This window comes from Pseudophryne corroboree, chromosome 11, assembly GCF_028390025.1.
Source record: "Pseudophryne corroboree isolate aPseCor3 chromosome 11, aPseCor3.hap2, whole genome shotgun sequence".
Taxonomy (NCBI): domain Eukaryota; kingdom Metazoa; phylum Chordata; class Amphibia; order Anura; family Myobatrachidae; genus Pseudophryne; species Pseudophryne corroboree.
Window position 1 is genome coordinate 226,208,662 of NC_086454.1, and position 23,897 is coordinate 226,232,558.

At 45.3% G+C, this 23,897-nt stretch overlaps 1 protein-coding gene across 1 annotated transcript in view; it reads left to right on the forward strand.

The window, feature by feature from the left end:
* The first annotated feature begins 281 nt into the window (after positions 1-281).
* SLC6A2 (solute carrier family 6 member 2) overlaps positions 282-23,897 on the forward strand; it is a 488,933-nt gene continuing 465,317 nt past the window's right edge. Inside the window, exons 1-2 of the mRNA XM_063945285.1 lie at positions 282-644; positions 1,121-1,534. Of these exons, the coding sequence (XP_063801355.1) occupies positions 1,222-1,534 (313 nt within the window). The 5' untranslated portion in view covers positions 282-644; positions 1,121-1,221. The remainder of the gene's footprint in view (positions 645-1,120; positions 1,535-23,897) is intronic.

Below are 23,897 nucleotides of genomic sequence, written 5' to 3' on the forward strand. Positions count from 1 at the left end.
ATTTGTCATTTTACTATATACAGTAAAAGCTTGGAAAGGTGTACTAGGGGTAGTGACTGGAATCTGTCTCACTCTGTTTTGTGACGGTGTGACTGTCAATATGCATTACACTTGAAATGATCCAGATAATCTCTCTTCCTTCTTAAAGCAATTGGCCAAACCACCCCAAGGGCACATTATCTTACATATGCCAGATTGCCTATATGTCCATAAAATGCATGATGCGCAGAAGATATAGAGTCATTTCCTTCATTTATTTCCTGATGGCTTTTCAAAAAAAGAGCCAAATACAAATCTTCTCTTCCATAGTTTAAACACAAGAAATGTTTCCTCTGTAATGCAGCTAATTATTTCCATATGTCCAGCAGGTGGCACTGCTCAGTTTCCATTATCTCCAGTGGGTGTCTTGGTTTAACACACAGCACGTGCAGTGAGTGGAGCATTGGTTTAAAAAGCTGGCATCTTTCTTTTCTTCACAGTTTTCTCATAACAGAGGAATCACAAAGTCCCCACTTGCCAGAGGGAAAGGTCACCTGAAAATAAGAAGACAATGGAAAGAATAGAGATGGCAACACACCATTCCACATAGCCAAATAGAAGCTTGTAGATGATCCTGAGCCCTTCTTTCTACCTTCTTCAATTTGGTAAGTCTCAGTTCATATGATGATAACCTGTACGACAGCAGCTGCAGAACTCAATGCAGGTAGCATGCTAAGGGGATGATGGATGATAAAACTAATTAGGAGTTTTATAGAATTTACAGACTACACTAGTGTTTTATGCAGTTATAGTAATAACATATAAAAATCTGCCTATTGATAGCAAAGTTTATTAGCTAAATTTTAATTTTCTAATACAGCAATATATTGAATATTACTTTGCAAAAATGCTTAACCAGTTTTGCCATAGTTTTATATTGTAATAATGAGCTAAGATTACCTATAAAGAAACACATTAAAAACACAAATTTGAACCATTGTTTGCAAAGCTGATCTTAAGTTATTGAATAAAAATTGAATTTAATAATTTGTATCAAAATATTTTCATACGCGGAATATAGTAGTAGTAGTAATAATAATAATAATAATAATAATAATAATAATAATTTTTCTTTTGTTAGCTTTCCAGGAAGAAGAAAAAGAAGATCCACAGTCAGTACAATTATAATACCTCTGGTTAGTCATTGTAGACAGATAGAACTCGTCACCTGCTGATTTTAAGATGCTGAAAGCCAAAATGCACAAACAGGGCCAGTCTGACCACAAACTCTCAGCTGTGGCCCCCTTCAATGAGTCTGCCCCAGAAAAGAAAGATGTTGAACTTATCCTAGTCAAGGACCAGAATGGAGTCCAGTACACGAACAACACAATCATTGTCCCAGAGTCGTCTCTCAAATATGAAGCACCAGTAGTGGAAGAGCAAGAGAGAGAGCACTGGGGCAAGAAAATAGACTTTCTTCTTTCAGTTGTTGGGTTTTCAGTGGATCTGGCCAATGTCTGGAGATTCCCCTTTCTCTGCTATAAGAATGGAGGAGGTAAGAACTGTTTTGTTTGTTTAACATTATAATGTCATGTTATTGTGATACTGTAGTGTCGTTTTGAAGGAAATCACATACAATATATTTTAGAATATTGCTTAAACATATTGTGATGGTAGAAAATAGGAAGGTAAGCACATAAATAGCAATTCTATTATATAATGGTAGACATATATGGTACCTCAAAAAATACTTTGGCATTCTGAAATATAAGAGAAACCAATGAAATGTTTAGTTTTCTGGTTCTGTTAAGTGTCTACAAGGGAGCCATAAGAAAACACTGTTTTTTTCAGAACATTTATATTATCACTTTATCATACATTATACATACATTTTTTTATCAAGAATATAAAACATTGAAGTTTTAAACTTTGTTCTGTGCAGTGTTAAAAAATATCTACAAGTATCTTGATTTTTCAAGAATATGAGTCAAATAAATGAAAAACTCATTTAAGTTAAAATTATAATGCCTGAAAAGGGCTAAATAACAGCTAAAGTCCCAATAATTCAATACCACTTTTGTGATGACAATTATTATTATTATTATTATTATTATTATTATTATCATTTATTTATATGGCGCCACAAGGGTTCCGCAGCGCCCAATTACAGAGTACATAAACAAATAATCAAACAGGAAAACAGCAACTTACAGTTGATGACAGTATAGGACAAGTACAGGGTAAATAAACATAGTTACTTATTCCAGTGTCATCTGCTGATGTATCAGGTGGCAGAAGACTGCTGGATGTGGTGCAGTTGAAGATTATTAAAGTAAGAAAGGATAAGCACATGAGGGAAGAGGGCCCTGCTCGTGAGAGCTTACATTCTAAAGGGGAGGGGTAGACAATTAAACATTGGTCTGAGTTAAGACAAACACCTTTCGCAGAGAATCTAAATGTCACTGCAATGCTTTGTATAACAGTTTCTCAACTGACCATTTTTGGATGAAGATGATCATATTTTACAAAGTGTATTATATCTTTAAATTATGTATTATACCTTTACAGGGTGTATTATACCTTTACGGAGTGTATTATACCTTTACAGAATGTGTTATACCATTTCAGAGTGTATTATACCTTAACAGCGTGTATTAAACCTTTAAAGAGCATATTATACCTTTACAGAGTATATTATACCTTTACAGAATGTATTATATCTTGACAGAGTGTACTATACCTTTACATAGTGTATTATACATTTAGAACAAATATGGATGCTTTTTAAAATTGTAAAATAAGTTAAAAGTAAACATCTGCATTTAAAAAAAATGCCCTAAATCTTAAATATTCAACTATCTGTGGAAAAAAAGAATATGGACTTTAGAATAATATATGCTGTATAGTTGCTATTTTTACAGTTACAAGAACTATTTAAGCTATTTACTAGTACTTTTAGGCTAGGGTGATTTACTGATTTCAATGTTTCTTGGAAGTTCAGAAATAAAACATTACTTTGACTGGCCTTTTGGGTATTTTGCTAACTAGTGCCAGATTGTAATCCCTGCTTTTTCACCACCCTGGCCCCTGGCGAGATATTACCTTGGCTTTTAAAAATGAAAGGCATTATTATAACTGATTTTTCAATTTTATTTATATAACATTTCACTTGTATGTTGTGACTAAATTAGCACAGTTGGAATCAGGGAAACTGTTAGTGTTACAAATCCATGACAAGACAATTGCATCTAATCAAATACCTTATTTGTCAGACACTGCAGGATAACTAAAGGCTGCTTCTGCCTTCAGGGCTGTTCTCTTAAACATGGCATTTTAAAGCTTTCGATAATACAGTTGAAACGAAAACGAATAATGATTTCATAGCTACAGAGTACCTTTTTGTAAAAATAAACACAGGAAATATTTTACTTCCATTTTACATACTTAGCATAGCAAATTCTAACCCAGTTGTCATACTATAGCTCATTTGTGCAAAGGCATGAAATATAAACAAGAACAAATCTGGCTTCAATTTTAAAACTATCATTGAAGACGTCAAACAAAAACACACGTACTGTAGTTAATGTTGCACTTGTGTTCATACAGAGATACCGTAAAAAGAGGTATCATCTTGCGTATTTTTGTGTTGTCTGTGGATTAGGATACGTAAAAGAATTGTGGAATAACAATCTTGGGGGTCTATAAAGTGGATGGAAATAAAGTACCATCCAATCATCTCCTAACTGCCATGTCACAGACTGGGTTTGAAAAATTACAGTTAGGGTCTGATTGGCTGGTACTTTATCTCCATCCACTTTATCTCCATCCAAGGCTTAGTAAATAGACCCCTTGGTTTCCTATTATTTACCAGGTGGAAAAAAAAAACCCTGAAATATGAACTGGCAGTGTGCATTTTTCAATTAGTGTTGACTGTTGTGAAACTTGTGCATGTAAAAGGTAAAGATTAAATGCGCAATTATCTGTGATGTCTGGCAGCTGCACACATCACGGATAATTATGGCAGACCAAGATCGCTCTAATTTTCTGAGTACCAATATGGGGATGCCAGGTATAAGGTGCGATGTTGTGTCTGTGATGTGGTGCCATTAGTAGTGTTTCCAAGCATTCTGACAGCACATCACAGGCTTTGCTTTTAATTGAATTGCCCCTATATAATGGTTACGAATGGCACCCTGCTAGCCAGAGCCAGGGGCAGTGAGGGTGCCGCCCCCAGGGCACTCTGCCCTGTGCGACGGCACTGGCCACACCACCCTCTTTATGGCGCTGGGCATTGCTATATATTTGCTCTTAAAAGGGTTGATGCAGAGTTGGTTGTAAAATGGCTGTAAAGGACCTAACTAAAAAAGAATGGAAAATACAATCTCTTGCTTATCTGCATAAATCGCATTTGCACCATTACTGAACTTCGCATGTGCGAATAAGCCCCTCCACACTCCCATTCTGCATCTCAGGTTGTCAAGTTTGATACTTTCAAAATGTTACTGGTCTGCATAGGCGCATGTGCATGTACAGTATTCACATTCCTAGCATGTACAGGGTGAAATCATGCAGGAAAAGCGATGCAAACTGGCATAGAACTCACTGTGCATCTGAAAAAAGGGTCAAAGTAGTACAGTCTGATAGTACGATTCAGACCTGATCGCTGTGCTGCAAATTTGCAGAGGTCTGCGATCAGATAGTCACTTCCCAGGGAGAAAACCTGCCCCGTGTAAGTGTGCGAATGCATGTGTACGCCTTGTGAAAATTCCACATGTTGTGACTCTCAATGTTCTTGTACAGTATTACAATCCCAAAAGATGATATGATAAACGTACTTGGGGTCTCTCAGTCTCTCTTAGATGCTTGTTTTGTTTGATCTTAGTGGGGATTGGGAGATCATTTTGGTGAGATAGATTCAGTCTAACAAGATGGAGTTTCCAATAAACCAATAAATTGTAGAGGTGTCAGTTCCAGAGGGTAGGTGGGGAAGGATTTTAGGTGATGTTCTCCCTAGTGGAACCAATGAAATACTTCAGTGAAAGATTAAAAACAATCTAGTGTGATACAGCCTATAAAATGAGGGGATATGTGGGCGCTAAATGCAAATATGCATGTGAAATGTCTCCATCAGGTAAGGAGTTTGAATGACATGCAACTTTATTTAAAAAAAACAACAACATATCTTTACAGTACATACACATCACAAAGACAAACTTGCAGTTTAAATAGTAGCTCAATTCTGCTGTACTTTCCTCTATCCAGAGTTTGGCAGTAGTCAGCCAGCAAATTGGGACTAACTTTCTAGATAGAGTATTTCCATATTAGAAACCGCTCACCATGTTCAGCGCTCACCTGACCACACCCATGTTTTCTGGAAAAAACACCAAGTGAGAGTCCAAAAAATTAATATTTAATTACGTATTGTACCCCATTGCTTTGTAAGACAGAAGAAGAATAACCTCATATTTTATAACAGTTTTTGGCCTTCCAGTTCCCTAAAAGGTTTGTGCAGACATTTTTGAAACTCTACCATGCAGCTTTTGCAACTTCAATCGCATCTCCTTCAAAAAATCCATCTTTTAATATACTGTAATTCTCTTATCTTGGGGCCTATAAAAATACCTTCTGTAATCTCATACCTCCCAACTGTCCCGATTTTTGCAGGACAGTCCCATTTTTTGGGCACTGTCCCACCTGCGGGCCGCAGTGTCCCGTGGTGGAGGGGGGGCAGTTGGGAGGCCACCTGTCACTTGCTTACAACATGTATTCATGGGAGACAGAGGGACTGGGGGCATGCCAGCAGCTCACAGAACACTGGGCATTCCTCAATAGTTACAAAACAGGAGGCGTGGCTCGTGATAGCGGCATTCCTGTAAAGCCATGCCCCCTTTCCCAGAGGCCATGCCACCTTTTCACCACGGAGGAGTCCCAATTTTATAATCTTCAATGTTGGGAGGTATGGTACTCTGGACAGCACTTATCCCAGGAAACATATTTAATGAGGATATGTTATAACTTATTTTAAGTTAGGTATGACATACAGGCTCATACTGGCCTGCTGGGGGACTGGGGGAATGATTCACCGGTGGGCCCTGGTGTTTTACAACCACACCCACTTATGTAGAGTGGCGGGGCCTGTCAGGTGCTGGGCAGTTGTGCTTTATCGGCAGAGCTGCCGGGCAAGCAGTGATCAGCTCACATGGTGGGCTGCAGCTACAGGCTTTGGGCTCCGTTCCCAGATGAGCCGTGCGGGGGCGGAGACAGGTCACGCGCATCATGATGTCACACGGTGGACCCTTCCGCAGTGGCACGATGGCCATCCCTAGTCTGCACATGGAGGGGTAGTGCCTGATTCGGGAGTGCGAACTGGAGCTGCACGGCCCTATCCAGATTCCAGCCTGCCCTCAGCACAGCCCCAGCACACTGCAACCCAGCAGCTGCAGATTAGGTAAATAATTATGCAATTATGCAGTATATATACTGTATGTATGTATGTGTATATATATGTGTATATATATATATATATATATATATATATAGGTATATATGATAGGTGCTTTCCTGTACTGAGCCTCTGGCATACCTCCCAACTATCCCAGTTTTTGAGGGACAGTCCAGTTTTTTTGGGACTGCCCGGTGTCCCACCCACGGGCCGCAGTGTCCCGTGGTGGGGGGGCAGTCGGGAGGCTCCTGTCATCGCTGCCCTGCTTAGCAGAGCAGCGGTAAAAAGATGCTGTGCACATGCGCACAGCGTCTATTCTGTGGAGACAGGAGAAGGGGCATGCCAGCAGCTCACAGAGCGCTGGCCATGCCCCCTCAGTGATGAAAACGGGGGCGTGGGCCCTCCCATGAAGCCACGCCCCATTTTCATAGACCACACCCCCTTTCCGGTAGCGCACGCGGCTTTGCTGCGCGTGTGTCCCTCTTTAGTAAGTGATATAGTTGGGAGGCATGCTCTGGCTCTATGCTAATACAAAGTAAACAAGCTGCACTCACCAGGCTTAAGAAACAATTTTTGTATTAGTGCATAAGGTGGAAAAAGTTACAGCATGTTGTCCGACGTTTCAAGACTGCAGCGGGTCTTTTTTATCACCCAGCACCTTGATAAAAAGACCCGCTGCGGCCTTGAAACGTCGGACAACATGCTGTAACTGTTTTCACCTTATGCACTAATACAAAAAGTGTTTCTTAAGTCCGGTGAGTGCCGCTTGTTTTTTTTTGTATTAGCATAGAGCCAGGGGTTCAGTACAAGAAAGCACCTATCATATATCACTTTTTAAGAGGGCATCGCCGGCTGTTGCAGATAAAGAAAAGTGAGTGCCGAATATGTTGCATTTGTGTGTGTGTGTGTATATATATATATATATATATATATATATATATACTACTGTTCTCTCCCGGTGTAACCCAGGCACATGTACTACTGTTCTCTTCTGGTTGATTCTTTTATTAGAAAACTTGCAACATACAATAAATAAATAAATAAAGCATAAAACCAAGCCAAAACACAATTATGGCTGAAAATAACATATCATAAATGTAAATCAACAGAATCTTACATATATAATTTCCATGGTTTAACAATTTGTTAAGCCTAACAGCCTATACTAGACAACACACAACTATACACAACATACAAATGTAACCACAGCACTACAAACCACTTACATTACATTCAAGTAGAGAGAAAGTAAAGGGCTTTTAGCTGCATGTAAACCATTTTAAACAAAAAAACAAGTCCAAAATCTACAGGGAGTGAGAAAAATAGATAGCCAAAAGATGGAAGAGAAGATGTCTGCCACCCACTCAAGGAGGCTTCAGGTGGCGCCAAAGCCTGGACCACCCAACAGCATCCATCCTCTCCTTATCCATATCCATCAACCTCTTCACCTCGTGTAGAATGCTTTCCACCTTCACTTCGCAAGGGAGAACTTTCTGTCTAAGGGATACCTGACACCGTGCTCTCCACGTGTGATGTCTAACAGCTAAGCTAACTATAAAAATAGTGGTCAAATCAAATCTCCTATACCCTTTAAATGCCCCATAAGCCCACTCAGGGTAACTAAGCCCCGAGAGGCACGGGATGCGTATGGCTCTTGAAACTCCCTTGTAAACTTTTACATTGAAAGGACACTCAAGAAAAAAATGGTCTAACGTCTCCTCCTCCCCTAGACATTCCTCACGCGGGCAGCCACGATCACCGGCACTTTTAAACTTGAGATTACCCTTCACGTAAAGCTTCCCATGAAAGGAGAGCCAAGCAATGTCCCTGAACTTCAGTGGGATCCTCTGACAATTGACCAGAGATAACCCATCTGGGCAAACATTACCCGGGCAGTCCCTTAGCGACAGCGGAACAAAGAAGTGAGTTCGCAAAATTCTTCTCTCCAACTCCCTTCTGGAGAAGTTTTTAACTTCACCCTCTTCCAGCCCCCAACGCCTTGTCATCTTCAAGCACAAGATGACGTAGATCGGGAGGTAGCCATGCCGGACCCGAAAATTTTTCATTTGACCACCATCAAACCAGAGCTCAAGGAAGGGAAACACCCAGGCCCAAAAGCTCTCTACCCATCGAGGGGGGAATCTAAAAATAAACTCCCAAGGTTATATTTTATAAAGGTAGAAGCAAAAACACCACAGGGTTGACCATACTTACGCCACCCTGTTCCTTCGACATGTAAGTAATCCTCCTCTTGACTGGATTAATTCTATTCCCCCATAATAATAGGAAGAATAAAGAATTAATCCTGGTCCACAAGGATTCTGGCAAAAAGCACACGTAGCTGACATAGAGAAACATAGGGATCAGGTAAGTTTTGCACAAGTCAATCCTCTGCCTGTAAGAAAGCTGCCACTTTCTCCAAGACTGTACCTTCTTGGTAGCATCTTCAAGCCTTTTCTCCCAATTTTGAGTGGCATAATCACCACGGCCAAATCGTATACTTAAAATTTTGATCTCTGGGCTGGCCCGGGGGAGGCTGTCCGGAAGGGCAAACTCATCACCTTCCTCTCCCATCCAGAAAGCTTCACACTTGTCCTGTTTGACTCTGGAACACGAAGCTTCAGAGTACTCACAGATAAGATGTTCCACGTCACGTGCCTCTGCCACAGATGACAGGACAAGAGTGACATCATCTGCATAGGCCACCACCCTCAATGGAGACTCAGGGCCCAGCTGCACCCCCTCTACAGTGCCACTCTCAATCCTCCTCACAAAAGGATCAATTGCAAACACATATAAAAGGGGGCTCAGAGGACATCCCTGACGGACACCCGAATCAACAGTGAAAGCAGGGCCTACCCAGCCATTAACCAGTGGGAAGCTCTTGGCCTGATTATAAATAACACGCAGCCAACCTACCACCCGCACAGGAAGACCATACCTTTCCAATACAGTCCACAAATACTGATGATTCACACGGTCAAAAGCTTTGGACTGATCCAATGCCAGCAAATACTTCCCCCACTTTTCAGCACGACATCGTTCCACGGCCTCCTGGACGCCAAGGACAGCACAAAAGGTTCTACGGCCCTTCACGGTGCAATGCTGAGATGGGGAAAGCAACAGTCCGGAAACTTCCATCAAACGATTGAAGAGTACCTTTGCTAGAATCTTTCTGTCCGTATTGAGAAGAGCGATGGGGCGCCAATTTTCAATACGGGCTGGGTCCTTACCTTTGGACAACAATATAAGGAGAAACAGAAGATCTCATAGAGGGAGGGAGCAACCCCTCACCCAGGCTTTCATTAAATACCTCTACAAGATGAGGAGCCAAGATGTCAGAAAACACTTTATAAAATTCCGATGGTAATCCATCTGGGCCTGGAGACTTCTTCATAGACAGACTGTCTATGGCATTCTTGACTTCCTCCACTGTTACATCACTACCCAAAGAGTCAAAAGAGGGATCAAGCCCTTCAAGCCCAGGTGTTTCCCTCAGAAAACGCTCCATCCTCTCTCTGATAAGTGGCTGCTCAGATAAGAGGTTGGAGTAGTAGGACCCAATGACTCCCAAGATACCTTCCTTATCCTCACGAAGAGTACCCTGTTCATCATACAGGCCCCGGACCTCCCTCAGATCGACTGATCTTCTGCAACTCTGGTAGGGATCCGGTGAGTGGTATTTACCGTAATCCCTCTCCAGAATCAATGAAGACAGACAATTGTACTGGTATTCCTTCATCTGAGCCTTCACTCGAGAGATTTCCCCACTATCTCCACGCTCAGAAATCAAGAGATCAAGTTTCCTTCTCAAGCTCTGGTAGATGCACCTTTTTGACAAGCTTTTCCTGGCTACCAGCCTTTGGAAAAATTTCTGGGTCCTCTTTTTACACTCCTCCCACCACTCAGACCTACTCCAGCCAGCCTCCAGAAGTGTCTCTTGTAATTGAAGAAAGTCTCTAAAGGACTGTATGACCCTCTCCTCCTTTAGGAGCTCGGAGTTCAAACGCCAAAGGCCCCGCCCTTTCTGAGGGGTTTCTGAGGCATTTAAAGTAACACTCAGAAAAATGGGATCGGAGAACTCTACTGGCTTTGTCTCTGGAGGCAAAGTTTTCGAGGACTCCTTAACAAAAATCCTGTCTATCCTAGATCTACGACTACCACAATGATAGGTGAAACCTGTGAGGTCTGGGAAATGGCGAACATGCACATCCACCAGACCTGCCTCTCTAATCATACTAACTAAAAAGTTGGAATCATAGCCCAGGGTTGCTCTGGTGTCTCCTCTGTCTTTAGGCCTAATGATGGTGTTAAAATCACCTCCAAAAACAATCTGCTGGGCTGTAAAAAGAAACAGCTTTGTCTCCCTGAAAAGACATTTCCTGTCCCACTTTGACTGGGGCCCATAGATATTAATCAGCCTCAGGTCATGTCCTCTCAAGTTGACATCCAGAACCATGCACCTACCTACCTGCAACTCTATAATCCTGTGCACAGTTACCATACCAGTAAAAAGAACTGCCAACCCACCGTACAGCTCAGCCGCAAGAGACCAGAAAGAAGGCCCCCTCCTCCACTGAGATTTGGCCCGATGGAGTGTGGCCAAATCGCCTACCCTGGTCTCTTGCAAAAATAAAAAATCGACATCAACCGCATCGAAAAAAATCAAAGGCCATTAATCGAGCTTGTTCGGAAAGCACGGAAGCCACATTAATGGTGGCACATCGTATAGGTTGGGGATACATGGTTCTTGGATTATAGAAGTAGGACCCATTTACTTTCTCTTTACTTCTTTCTCACAGTCCTCATCGGAGGACCCTACCCTCTTACAAGACAAACCAAAGGGAATTACATCATCATCCTCCACAACAACCTCTTCCCCAGCACTTTCTTCCACCCCACACCCACCACCAGAATCAGAAGCCACAACCCCATCATGTGGGCTCTTAAGTCCCACTGTTCCAGGAACCTCCCTGGTATCAGTTTCAACCACACACCCAACCTTTTCTGGGGGAGGATCCGGATCAGGAGGCTTTGGGACTACACCTGGGTCACCCTCACCATCAATCCCCTTAAGGGGGTCCAGTGAAGAAAATCCCTGGCATCCAAGTTCTTGACTAGGAGTTTCCTCCACCACCATCTGGCTCTCGTTCCCTTCTTCACCCTGTCTAGCTTTAGCCTGCTCATCCAACAAGGATTCCAATGCCTGGCTAAGCTCCGTCCCAGCAGGATCCTACTCTAGATCATTTTGAGTGGACTCTCGCTTAGCCTTCTTAGTATTTCTATCATTCCTCCCCCTCTTTTCCTTAGACTCCACCCGCACAGCCACATCACTCACTAGTAAGCTGGTGCTCTTCTTCACATTTTTAGGTCTGGGTTTACTGGGGACAAAGATAAGCTCCTTGCCACCTAACATCACAATCTCACCTTCACCCTCCCCCTCATCCTCAGAAGAAGCCAAGACATTGAATTTATTTGCACAAATAACATCTATGGGCTTTGTCTTTGCCTTCTTCTTTCCTCCATTCTTCACAGTCTGAAAGGGCACTTCACTAGACTCTGGCTGCATCTTGCTTCCACCTCCCACCTGTTTCTGTGACTTACTAGCCCTCTCCTCCAATTACTGTAACATTTCCTGGTGCAAAATTGCCTCCAACATGCTATTATCACCAATATCATTTACAGTCTTATCTACCGTCACATTTACATTGTGTGATGCATTTGGGCATCTGCTGTAGGGGTGCCCTTCAGTGCCACAAAGGTAGCACTTGACCTTTACACATTCCTTTGAAACATGGCCTGTCTGATTGCATAAAGCACACTTAACAACTGTGCAATCTCCACTAAGATGCCTAAAGTCCCCGCACTTGTGGCAGGTCCTCGGCTGCCCCGGGTAGAAACATTGAAGCCTGTCTCTACCGATATAGGCAGCCGAGGGCAAATGCTGGGTCTCTGCACCACTAGAATGAAGACGCACAAATGTAGAGTAGGCACCCCCCCAAACACCCTTGGTATGGTCAAACTTGATCAGTGGAGACAACACAGAACAATATCTAGACAGCCAGAAGACAATATCAGCAGTAGGTAATGATTCATTCCTCACTAATATGGTGATTTTTAACCTTATCCGGCCTAGTGACTGTGTTTGTTTTGAAAAATATGTAAGGCTCTTCCAGTCTGTTCTGCTCCCATTTTGTACAGAAAGCTTGGAGACCATTTAATGACACAAAACTTAAGTCATATTCCGGGGACTTCACCGGTGTATGCAGGCATAAAGATCAGCTGCTTCAAACCCTAAAGAAAAAATTAAGTCCAGAAAATCAGATTTAGAAGGGGGAACCCCATCACCAACCCATCTAAACTGTATTACATTCCTCCTTTTAATTGACTGACCCCCACTTGCTCTCACCTGAGGTGCAACATCTATAGCCTCAGACACCGCTCGAGCATAAGACACAGGGTTGGGTTTTACTGGACCAGAAGAAAATTGAGGAAGGGATAAAGAAATCTGTACATTCACCCCCTTCCTTTCTTTATTTACCGCATTAGTAGTGGCTTCTGATAACCTAGCCTGATTGGCACAGATAAGGTTGACAGCTGCCATTACCCTGGCTGGGGCAATCATATCACCATAAATAGTCTCTGTAACAGCAGACGTCTCCGGGGTTAATACACGTTTGTCCAGTGCAGGCAGTCCTTGTGCCTTAGCTTCCATACACCCCAGCTGCTTAACAGTCTCTCTGCTACCCAATGACATCACCACTTGTGCGTCTTTGGCCACGCCCCTTACCGCCTCCGCAACGACCAAGCCGGAGCTGGCCGCTACAGGCATATGGAGGAGACCAGCCTCAGCACTGCCTACCTTTCCAGGCAGACTACCAGCCCGCGCTGGACCCTCACTCGCAGCCTTCGGGTTAGGCACCGGCGGAGACAGACCTTGGGAAGCTGCTACAACTGAAATGGATCCGGTGCTAGCCATTACCATATCAATTGCTGCGCCCCCCACCCCGCTACCGCCCGGCACTGCCCCCAGGAGACACCTCCCCTCCACCGTGGAATGCACCGCAAACCGCATCTGCCGCCATTTTGGGTTCCTCAGCATTCCGGTTTTTACCGCTTTTTGCTGCCTCTTCCAGGTTGCTTGTCTCCATTGGTATACTGACTTCCATCATTGGCTCCCCAGGAACATGGTCACTGTCCTGCACATTCAATTCAGCTTTCCTCTGTTCTTTCTGTTTCTGCAGAAATGCTTCTGCTTGCAGAGTAGTGCACCTGCTTTTAGCTTGAAACAACATTTCATTTAACTGCTCCAGCTCCTCTCTCAAAATGGGCCGCTCCCAGGTGCGGCAGGAGTTCTTTTTTCTCCTTTTAGTACTGATTTTAGTTTGTATTTTCCTTATTTCTTTCAAATTATCCAAATTTAAATGAGAAAACATTTCTTCAGAGGGCTCAGATTCATCTGGGCTGCTACAAGCATCCTGCATGTTTTCCACACAATTCCCCACTTCACTACAGGCAAATGTAGATGTAATTTCTCTTACCTGAGTTACTTCACTCAGAGAGTCAGCAACCTGCAGTTTGGGGGGATCCAACTGGGGACCCTGTTCCTTCACAGGACCCGAAGTCATCAGACCACCTTTCACAGATGCACTGTCCCCATCAACATCAGACTGGGCTGTTGCCATCACAGCCTTTGCCAGGCCCAGATCACTAGAGCCTCCACCAGACCCTGAAGCCAGGGGATCGCCTTCATCATCCTCCCCAGTGGGATCCATCCTCCCCTGGGAGACCTTCCAGGAAACACTGCAGGCGCCAAAAACTTCCAGAGGCCTAGGAGCTCAGTAGTACAGGTCTGCCCCTGGTGGAACCCAGGCACATATACTACTGCTCTCTCCTGGAGTAACCCAGCCACATATACTACTGTTCTCTCCTGGTGTAACCCAGGCGCATATACTACTGTTCTCTCCTGGTGTAACCCAGGCGCATATACTACTGCTCTCTCCTGGTGTAACCCAGGCGCATATACTACTGCTCTCTCCTGGTGTAACCCAGGCACATATACTACTGCTCTCTCCTGGAGTAACCCAGCCACATATACTACTGTTCTCTCCTGGTGTAACCCAGGCACATATACTACTGTTCTCTCCTGGTGTAACCCAGGCACATATACTACTGTTCTCTCCTGGTGTAACCCAGGCACATATACTACTATTCTCTCCTGGAGTAACCCATGCGCATATACTACTGCTCTCTCCTGGAGTAACCCAGGCACATATACTATTATTCTCTCCTGGTGTAATCCAGGCGCCATTGGCGTTTCTATAATGGGTGCAGTGTGTGCAGTGCACACGGGCCCCTGAATCCCATGGGGGCCCACACCACACACACTGCACTCATTTCTCCTATACTTACCTTTCCGGAGTTCATCTCTGACCATGTGTGGGCCCCCTCCTCTCCCGTAGCCATCGCGCCGCTGCTAGTGCACTGACCACTAGAGACTCTGGCACAGTGCCAGAGTCTACAGCGCATGCGCAGGACTCCAAAAGAAGGCGCGGCTGCATGCGCTGTAGATTCTGGCACTGTGCCAGAGTCTACAGCACTCAGTGCGCTAGCAGCAGCGCAACGGCTACGGGAGAGGAGGGAGCCCACACACGGAGTCTGCACACGCGGGTCTCCTTCACTCTGGAGATGCCCCTGCCAGGCGCATATACTACTGCTCTCTCCTGGAGTAACCCAGGCGCATATACTACTGCTCTCTCCTGGAGTAACCCAGGCGCATATACTGCTGTTCTCTCCTGGTGTAACCCAGGCACATATACTACTGCTCTCTCCTGGTGTAACCCAGGCACATATACTACTGCTCTCTCCTGGAGTAACCCAGGCGCATATACTACTGTTCTCTCCTGGAGTAACCCAGGCGCATATACTACTGTTCTCTCCTGGTGTAACCCAGGCGCATATACTACTGTTCTCTCCTGGTGTAACCCAGGCACATATACTACTGCTCTCTCCTGGAGTAACCCAGGCGCATATACTACTGTTCTCTCCTGGAGTAACCCAGGCGCATATACTACTGTTCTCTCCTGGTGTAACCCAGGCGCATATACTACTGTTCTCTCCTGGTGTAACCCAGGCACATATACTACTGCTCTCTCCTGGAGTAACCCAGGCGCATATACTACTGTTCTCTCCTGGTGTAACCCAGGTGCATATACTACTGTTCTCTCCTGGTGTAACCCAGGCACATATACTACTGCTCCCTCCTGGAGTAACCCAGGCGCATATACTACTGCTCTCTCCTGGAGTAACCCAGGCGCATATACTACTGCTCTCTCCTGGAGTAACCCAGGCGCATATACTACTGTTCTCTCCTGGTGTAACCCAGGCGCATATACTACTGTTCTCTCCTGGTGTAACCCAGGCACATATACTACTGCTCTCTCCTGGAGTAACCCAGGCGCATATACTACTGCTCTCTACCTGGAGTAACCCAGGCGCATATACTACTGTTCTCTCCTGGTGTAACCCAGGCGCATATACTACTGTTCTCTCCCAGTGTAACCCAGGCACATATACTACTGCTCTCTTCAGGTGTAACCCAGGCGCATATATTACTATTCTCTCCCAGTGTAATTTATTATTATTATTATTATCCTTTATTCATATGGCGCCACAAGGGTTCCGTAGCGCCCAATTAATCCAGGCGCATATACTACTGTTCTCTCCCGGTGTAACGAAGGCACATATACTACTGTTCTCTCCCAGTGTAACCCAGGCACATATACTACTGTTCTCTCCTGGTGTAACCAATAGCTTGAAATGGGCAGAGAGGAGGAGCTTATTTTCTTTAAATACTCTATAGGTGGTGCCTGTTATGGCTGGCTGGCCACTCCTCTCTGGTCACGTGGCCACATCCCTTCCAGAATATGGCAATGCCCCTTTAGTGGACCCCTGTGATTGCATTTCTCTGGGGGGCCCTTCATGGCCCAGTCCGACACTGATAGATTGTAAGCTTGCGAGCAGGGCCTTCCTACCTCTATGACTGTTATCACCCAGTTTGTTATTGTTATTTCAAATTGTAAAGCGCAACGGAATTTGCTGCGCTATATAAGAAACTGTTAATAAATAAATAAATAAATAAATTACATATGTATGAGGTCTGTGTCCTGGGCATGCAAAAACGATTTTTATGCTGCACAGCCACAAACTGACAAAGGTCTCACTCTCCATCAGCTCCATAATGCTATGTGAATACTTAACACACTGGAAAGATTAGATGGGTCATTAAAGCCTACATTTCAGTATTGACTGACATTAATTTCATTCAGCAAGAACATGTGCTTTCTATTATGTTAAAACATCTTACGTTTACTCAACTATTGCAATGTACTTTCAGTGCTGAAGAATATAATCCTCAAGTGCCAATAATGTTTTATTGCTCAGTATAATTGACTAATTACACATGCCCTATAAGTACAGTGGGGGTAATTCAGAGTTGATCGCAGCAGCAAATTTGTGAGCAGTTGGGCAAAACCATGGCCCTCATTCCGAGTTGTTCGCTCGGTAAAAATCTTCGCATCGCAGCGATTTTCCGCTTAATGCGCATGCGCAATGTCCGCACTGCGACTGCGCCAAGTAAATTTGCTATGCACTTAGGAATTTTACTCACGGCTTTTTCATCGTTCTGGCGATCGTAATGTGATTGACAGGAAATGGGTGTTACTGGGCGGAAACAGGCCATTTTATGGGCGTGTGGGAAAAAACGCTACCGTTTCCGGAAAAAACGCGGGAGTGGCTGGAGAAACGGAGGAGTGTCTGTGCGAACGCTGGGTGTGTTTGTGACGTCAAACCAGGAACGACAAGCACTGAACTGATCGCAGATGCAGAGTAAGTCTGGAGCTACTCAGAAACTGCTACGAGGTGTGTAATCGCAATATTGCGAATACATCGTTCGCAATTTTAAGATGCTAAGATACACTCCCAGTAGGCAGCGGCTTAGCATGAGCAAATCTGCTAAAATCCGCTTGCGAGCGAACAACTCGGAATGAGGGCCCATGTACACTGCAGGTGGGGCAGATATAACCGAGTTAGATTTGGGTGGGTTATTTTGTTTCTGTGCAGGGTAAATACTGGCTGCTTTATTTTTACACTGCAATTTAGATTTCAGTTTGAACACACCCCACCCAAATCTAACTGTCTCTGCACATGTTATATCTGCCCCCCCCCCCCCCCCCTGCAGTGTACATGGTTTTGCCCAATTGCTAACAAATTTGCTGCTGCGATCAACTCTGAATTAGGGGGTCAATCAGGCCTGATCGTTTGCTAACTGGTTTTTGCAGTCCTGTGTTCGCATAGTTGCTGCCCACCGGGGAGTGTATTTTAGCTGTTCAAGTCTGCGATCGCATGTGCAGCCGAGCGGTACAAAAAAACATTGTGCAGTGTCTGAGTTCCCCAGAACTTACTTAGCCGCTGCGATCACTTCAGCCTGTCCGGGGCCGGAATTTACGTCAAACACCCGCCCTGCAAACGCTTGGACACGTCTGCATTTTTCCAACCACTCCCTGAAAACGGGCAGTTGCCACCCACAAATGCCTTCTTCCTGTCAATCTCCTTGCGATCGGCAGTGCGAATGGATTCTTTGTAAAACCCATCGCACAGCAATGATCCACTTTGTACCTGTGCGACGCGCTTGCTCATTGCGGTGCATATGCATGCGCAGTTCTGACCTGATTGCCGCATTGCAAAAAACACTAGCGAACGATCAGGCCCTGTATATGTCAGTGTTATTGCAGAGCTTTATTAAAGCAGCAGCAGAGAAAGTATAATTTTCATTTAAATGTACAGTATGTAAATCCCTTTAGTGCAGGAGTAAAAAGAAATACAGTAATGTGCAATAGAAATAACAACAATACTGAAAATACCAGTAATACAGTACATAGAAGCAGCAGCCATAGCACTAATATGGTAATAAATTACTAATCGAACTGTGTCCAAGGACGCAGTATTAGATCTTACCCCAGCACCGTCAGGCGGCTTGCGGCACCCATGGAGTTGTGCAAGCCTCTTCCGTCCCCCTAAATGAAATTTAATTACATCCAAATGTAAATGGGCCCCAAAGTTAGTAAGATCTACTTGTTGAAGAAGACACTGATATTTTGCAGGATATGTTCGTGTATTGTGTTTTACAAGAGGTAACATATACTGTAAGTAGCCACGAGAAACCTTATTTAAAATGCATGTAGCCATAGGGATCATTGTGCCTTATAACCAATACAGGGAAATGGCACAGATGATCCCATTTGAATGTATATATCTTTGATTTCTTTTTTCCCCTAAGAATGTAACAGCTACAGTATATAATGGTGGTAAGGTGCAATCAGGGAGATTGCTGGACTATTCAGGGAGTCAAGGGGATTACTACTATTTCAGGGTGTCTCCTGCAGAATGAGGGAGAGTAGGCAACTATGAATGACACCCGTTACACACACTTGGTTTCCCGGCGCATCAAGGGCGCACCAGCGTCAAAAAGCGACATGGCCGTATATAAAGGGGGAGTGGCCTCGCATGGATCTGGAGAACGTCACTCTGAGGCGTGCCCAGCAGCAAAAAGCAACATGGCCGTATATAAAGGGGGAGTGGCCTCGCATGGATCTGGAGAACGTCACTTTGAGGCATGCCCAGCGGGGCTGCCCTCCAGTGCCAGTCTCCCTGCACTGTCGGTTTCTCTTCTATGACAGGAGCTGGGTGCTGTAAAAGACTTTCACACTGCAGCACCTGGCTCCTTTCACAGAGGAGGAGCTGACATTTTGGTGTCACCTCCTCCAGGTGTCACACCCGGGTGTGGGCCGCAACCCCGCACTTGCCTTGTGACGCCACTGGCGACACCCCTTCATTTTTACAAATGGAGCCTATTGCTGCCCTCTCCCTTCCTCCAAATGGCATCAGACTGTCAATTACTGACAGTCTGATGCCATCCCTGTGTCCAGGGTCGGACTGGCCCACAGGGGTACAGGGGAAACCACCCCCTCCTCTAAGGAGGTTCCAGACTTTGCACTTGTATTATACATGGTAGATATGTTGCATTACACTGCACAAGACAATTGTGTATTTCAAGCCTCTGTGAAGGCTAGCCGCACCCCCTTTGTAGGCTGGCCACACCTATAAGTATGGGCCCCCTATCACTGCATTCCCCCAGTGGGCCCTACATGCCCCAGTCCGACACTGCCTGTGTCCTGTGTTGCAAGACCCATTTATGTAGGCACAGAACAGGTCCTGTGCAAGTACTGAACATCTGTATTTTGCTATCAGGGCTAACCACATCAAAATGGGAGCCATTGTGCCTGATTCAGCGGTGCATGCAGCTGCAAGCACAGCTGCAATTTAATTTGCAGTGTACTTATGAAAATATGCTAATGACTTAGCTCTCATCTTGAGCACAGAGATGCCCACTGACAGTGTCTCACATCACATGTGCATAAGAAGAAACATTGGGAACATCAGGAGCACATCTTTCACACCATCGGACCTGTAAGCAACCTTGTGCTGTCTCAGACAAAGCGGCTGTCCTACGACTATCCGTCTGCAAATGAATTTGCAGTGGATGGCTAGGGAATGCTTGTAAAATGGTCCTGACATGTCTGTGTTTTTCTAGCTATTTACTTTCTTCAAATGCTCAGTACTTGTCAGTCACTTTGCCAATAAATTCTCTGTGCATGCAATATCGCTATTCAATGAGCCAAGGTCACATTACAGCTGCAAAAATTTTCTTCCATGCGTCCGACAATAATATTGCTTACATTTCAGAATTAGGCTCAGTATGTGACTGTATTAAACTATAAAAAATGTAATCATTACATGAAAAAAAGGAGAGTTATGGTAGACTTACCATGGTTAACTCTGTTTCTGCGAGGTACACTGGGTTCTACAGTGAATACATCAGGGTGTAGAGCGGGATCTTGATCCAGAGGCACCATCAGGCAAAGTTCAACAGTCCCAGGATGCATTGGAGCCTCCTCTATAACCCCACCTCCAGGCACTGAGAGCTGAGTTACGTTAACTAGTCCAATGTAGGAGCAGGTAAAAGAGAAGGCAGAGTCACATAGAAATACAATTTCATGACAGGAGAGGGTACCAGCGGCTAATGCCATACAACCCAAAGAAGCTAGGTGCGTCAGGGTGGTTGCCCTGTGGAACCCAGTGTACCTCGTAGAAGGAGAGTTAACCATGATAAGTCTACCATAACTCTCCTTTTCTGCAGCAGGGTACACTGTGTTCCACAGAGAATACATCGGGATGTCCTAAAACAGTTTCTCAAAGGAGGGGACGCGTCATAGCGGGTATGAGAACCCAGCGTCCAAAGGAAGCATCCTGGGAGGCGGAAGTATCAAAGGCATAGAACCGTGTTAACTGAGGACCATGCAGCCTTGCACAATTGTTCTGGGGATGCGCCATGGCGGGCCGCCCAAGAAGATCCAACAGACCTAGTAGAATGGGCTATAACTGCAATAGGAGCTGGGAGTCTAGCCTGCGCATGGGCTTGTGCAATCACGATTCTAATCCATCTGGCCAAGATTTGCTCATTCGCAGGCCAGCCTTGTTTGTGAAAACCAAACAGTACAAAAAGGGAATGGATGGAGGCAGTCCTCCCCACATAGACATGGAGAGCCCTAACCACATCCAAAGAACGTACTTTGGGAGACAAATCTGAAGAGATGAAGGTCGGGATCGCAATCTCCTGGTTAAGGTGAAAAGATGACACCACCTTGGGTAAATAACCTGGGCGAGAACTGCCCGGTCATGATATAATATTAGAAAGGGTGGACGACAGCACAAAGCACCTAGGTCCAACACCCTTCTAGCAGAGGTAATAGCCCACAGAAACAGGACCTTGTCTGTGAGCCATTTATGGTCCACTGACTCAACCGAGGTTCAAATGGAGACTCATGCATATATATACATATGTACATATATATGTGTATATATATATATATCTATATCTATATATATGTATACATACATACATATATAGCACACATTCATACACAGTACATACACACACATGAAACATACATACATACTGTACATACACAAGCACGTACGTACAAACATACAAATACAGATACAGTACACACATAAATACAGACTTCACACTAACATATGCAGTGTTATACAGTATGTCTGTAATCCACCAGGCACTGGGAGCAGAGAGGCGGCAGTTTCAGAGGATGGAGGGAGCTGCTGTGGCTGAGCATGTGCAGTCAGCAGCTCCCCCGGCCCTGGGACATTCTGTAAGCAGAGAGCTCCACAGCTCTCTGCTGCTGCAGCTCTGCCGTGGTGATCGCCACACAGCTGTCTCCGTCTCAAAATAGAAAATTCAACTCTTCAGGGGGGGGTTTCCAGGTACTCCCCCCTGAGGCAGATGCCGGATTGCGGGCTTTCAACATAGGGCCTAATTCAGACCTGATCGTAGCCCTGCAAAATTTTGCAGGGCTACGAACTGGCACAATGACATGCGGGGGGATGCCCAGCACAGGGCTAGTCCGCCCCACATGTCAGGCACGCCCCCCACAGAAGTACAAAAGCATTGCACAGCGGCGTTGCTTTTGCACTTCAAGGAGTAACTCCCGGCCAGCGCAGCTTTTGCATGCTGGTTGGGAGCTACTCCTCGCTGCCCTGATCGTAGCGGATTTGTGTGACGTCACGCAGCCACTGCGGCCCGCTCCCCGCACAGTCCGGCCACGCCTGCGTTGGCCAGACTGCGCCCAAAACATGGCAGATAGCATTCCGCCCATTGAAGGATTTTTGACACTTCCAACATTGCCATGCGACTTTTTAAGTGCCGCCTTGATGATTGATGTATGCCACCATTGTGGCATTGTATGACCATACTTCAATAGGCCTGTTCTGTACCAGAGGCAGGGTGAGAGTTAACGCATTGAACACCGCCCGCAGCTGCAGAATGTTTATCGGGAGTAGAGACTCCGCCTTAGTCCAACGACCGTGGAAAGAGTGTTGCTCCAACACCGCACCCAATCCCCACAGACTGGCATCCGTTGTCAGCAGGACCCAGTTGGGGATCCAGAAGGTACAAATCCTGCTCAATTGCTGCTCCTGTAGCCACCAGGTCAGTGATTGATGAACCTTCGGAGTCAAAGAAATCATGAGATATCTGATCCGATGAGGCAGGCTGTCCCACTTGGAAAAGAAGTAACCTCTGCTCCACCATGTCGAAAGCCGACACAGGCCAAGTACTTGCATCGCCGAGTGTATTGACACTCTGGGGCGACAGAGGAAGCATCTTATCCTGTCCTGAAGCTTCAGGACTTTCTCTGTGGACAAGAACAGATGTTGACTGTGTGTGTCCAGGAGTGCACCCAGGTGCACCATGCTCTGAGCTGGGACCAGTGAGGATTTCTTCCATTTGATGAGCCACCCTGTGGGCTTGTAGGAAGCTTGCCGTCAGTTGTAGATGACTGAGGAGGACATTGTGAGAGTTTACCAGGATCAGCAAGTAGTCCAGGCACAGCAGGATCCTGACTCCCTGGCGACGGAGATGTGCCGTCATTATGGCCATAACCTTGGTGAAGATCCGAGGAGCCATAGCCAGTCCAAACGGCAGAGCCTGGAACCAATAATGTAGCTTGCCAAAATCAAACTGCAGATACTGCTGATGTGACTTGGCAATAGGTATATGCAGGTACGCATCCTGAATATCCAGGGACACCATATAGTCTCCGGGTTCCATCGCCAGTACAATTGAGTGCAGCATCTCCATACGGAACTTGGACACTCTCACAAACTTGTTTCGATGATTTGAGGCTGAGTATAGGCCGGAATGACCCATTGGGTTTTGGGTCTAGAAACGGTCGAGTAGTAACCACTGCCCCTTTGGGATAGAGGTACCGGCACTACCACTCCTGTATCCAGGAGAGAACTCACAATCTGCTGCAGAGTTCGCGCCTTTAGTGGATCCGAAGGGATGACCATGGTGGAAAACTGGCGAGGGGGACATTTCTTAAAAGAGACTGCGTACCCATGAGAGACAACTTCTTGCACCCATGCGTCTGAAGAGGTCTTTAACCAGACCTGAGTGAACTGTAGAAGTCAGCCTCCCACCCTGGGGTCCCCTAGGGGGAGGCCCGCCCGGTCATGTGGCAGGCTTGTCTTGTTCAGAAGCAGGCTGACGGGCGGCCCAGGACTGCTTCGTCTTGGGCTTAGTGGTTTTGGAAGCACGAGATTGTCTCAGTCTACCTGACCTTTTGCTTTCCCTTGAGGTCTAAAGTGGTACCTTTTGCCTTCTGTACAGAAGGGTTAGTATTTGTGAGAAAGGCAGTCTTGGCAGCCACCAGTTCAGACACAATTTTATTTAGGTCTTCCCCAAACAATACGTCTCCCTTAACAGGGAGTAACTCCAAGGTCTATTTGGAATCCAGGTCCACCTTGCATGACCTCAACCACAGAATACGGCGAGCCAGGG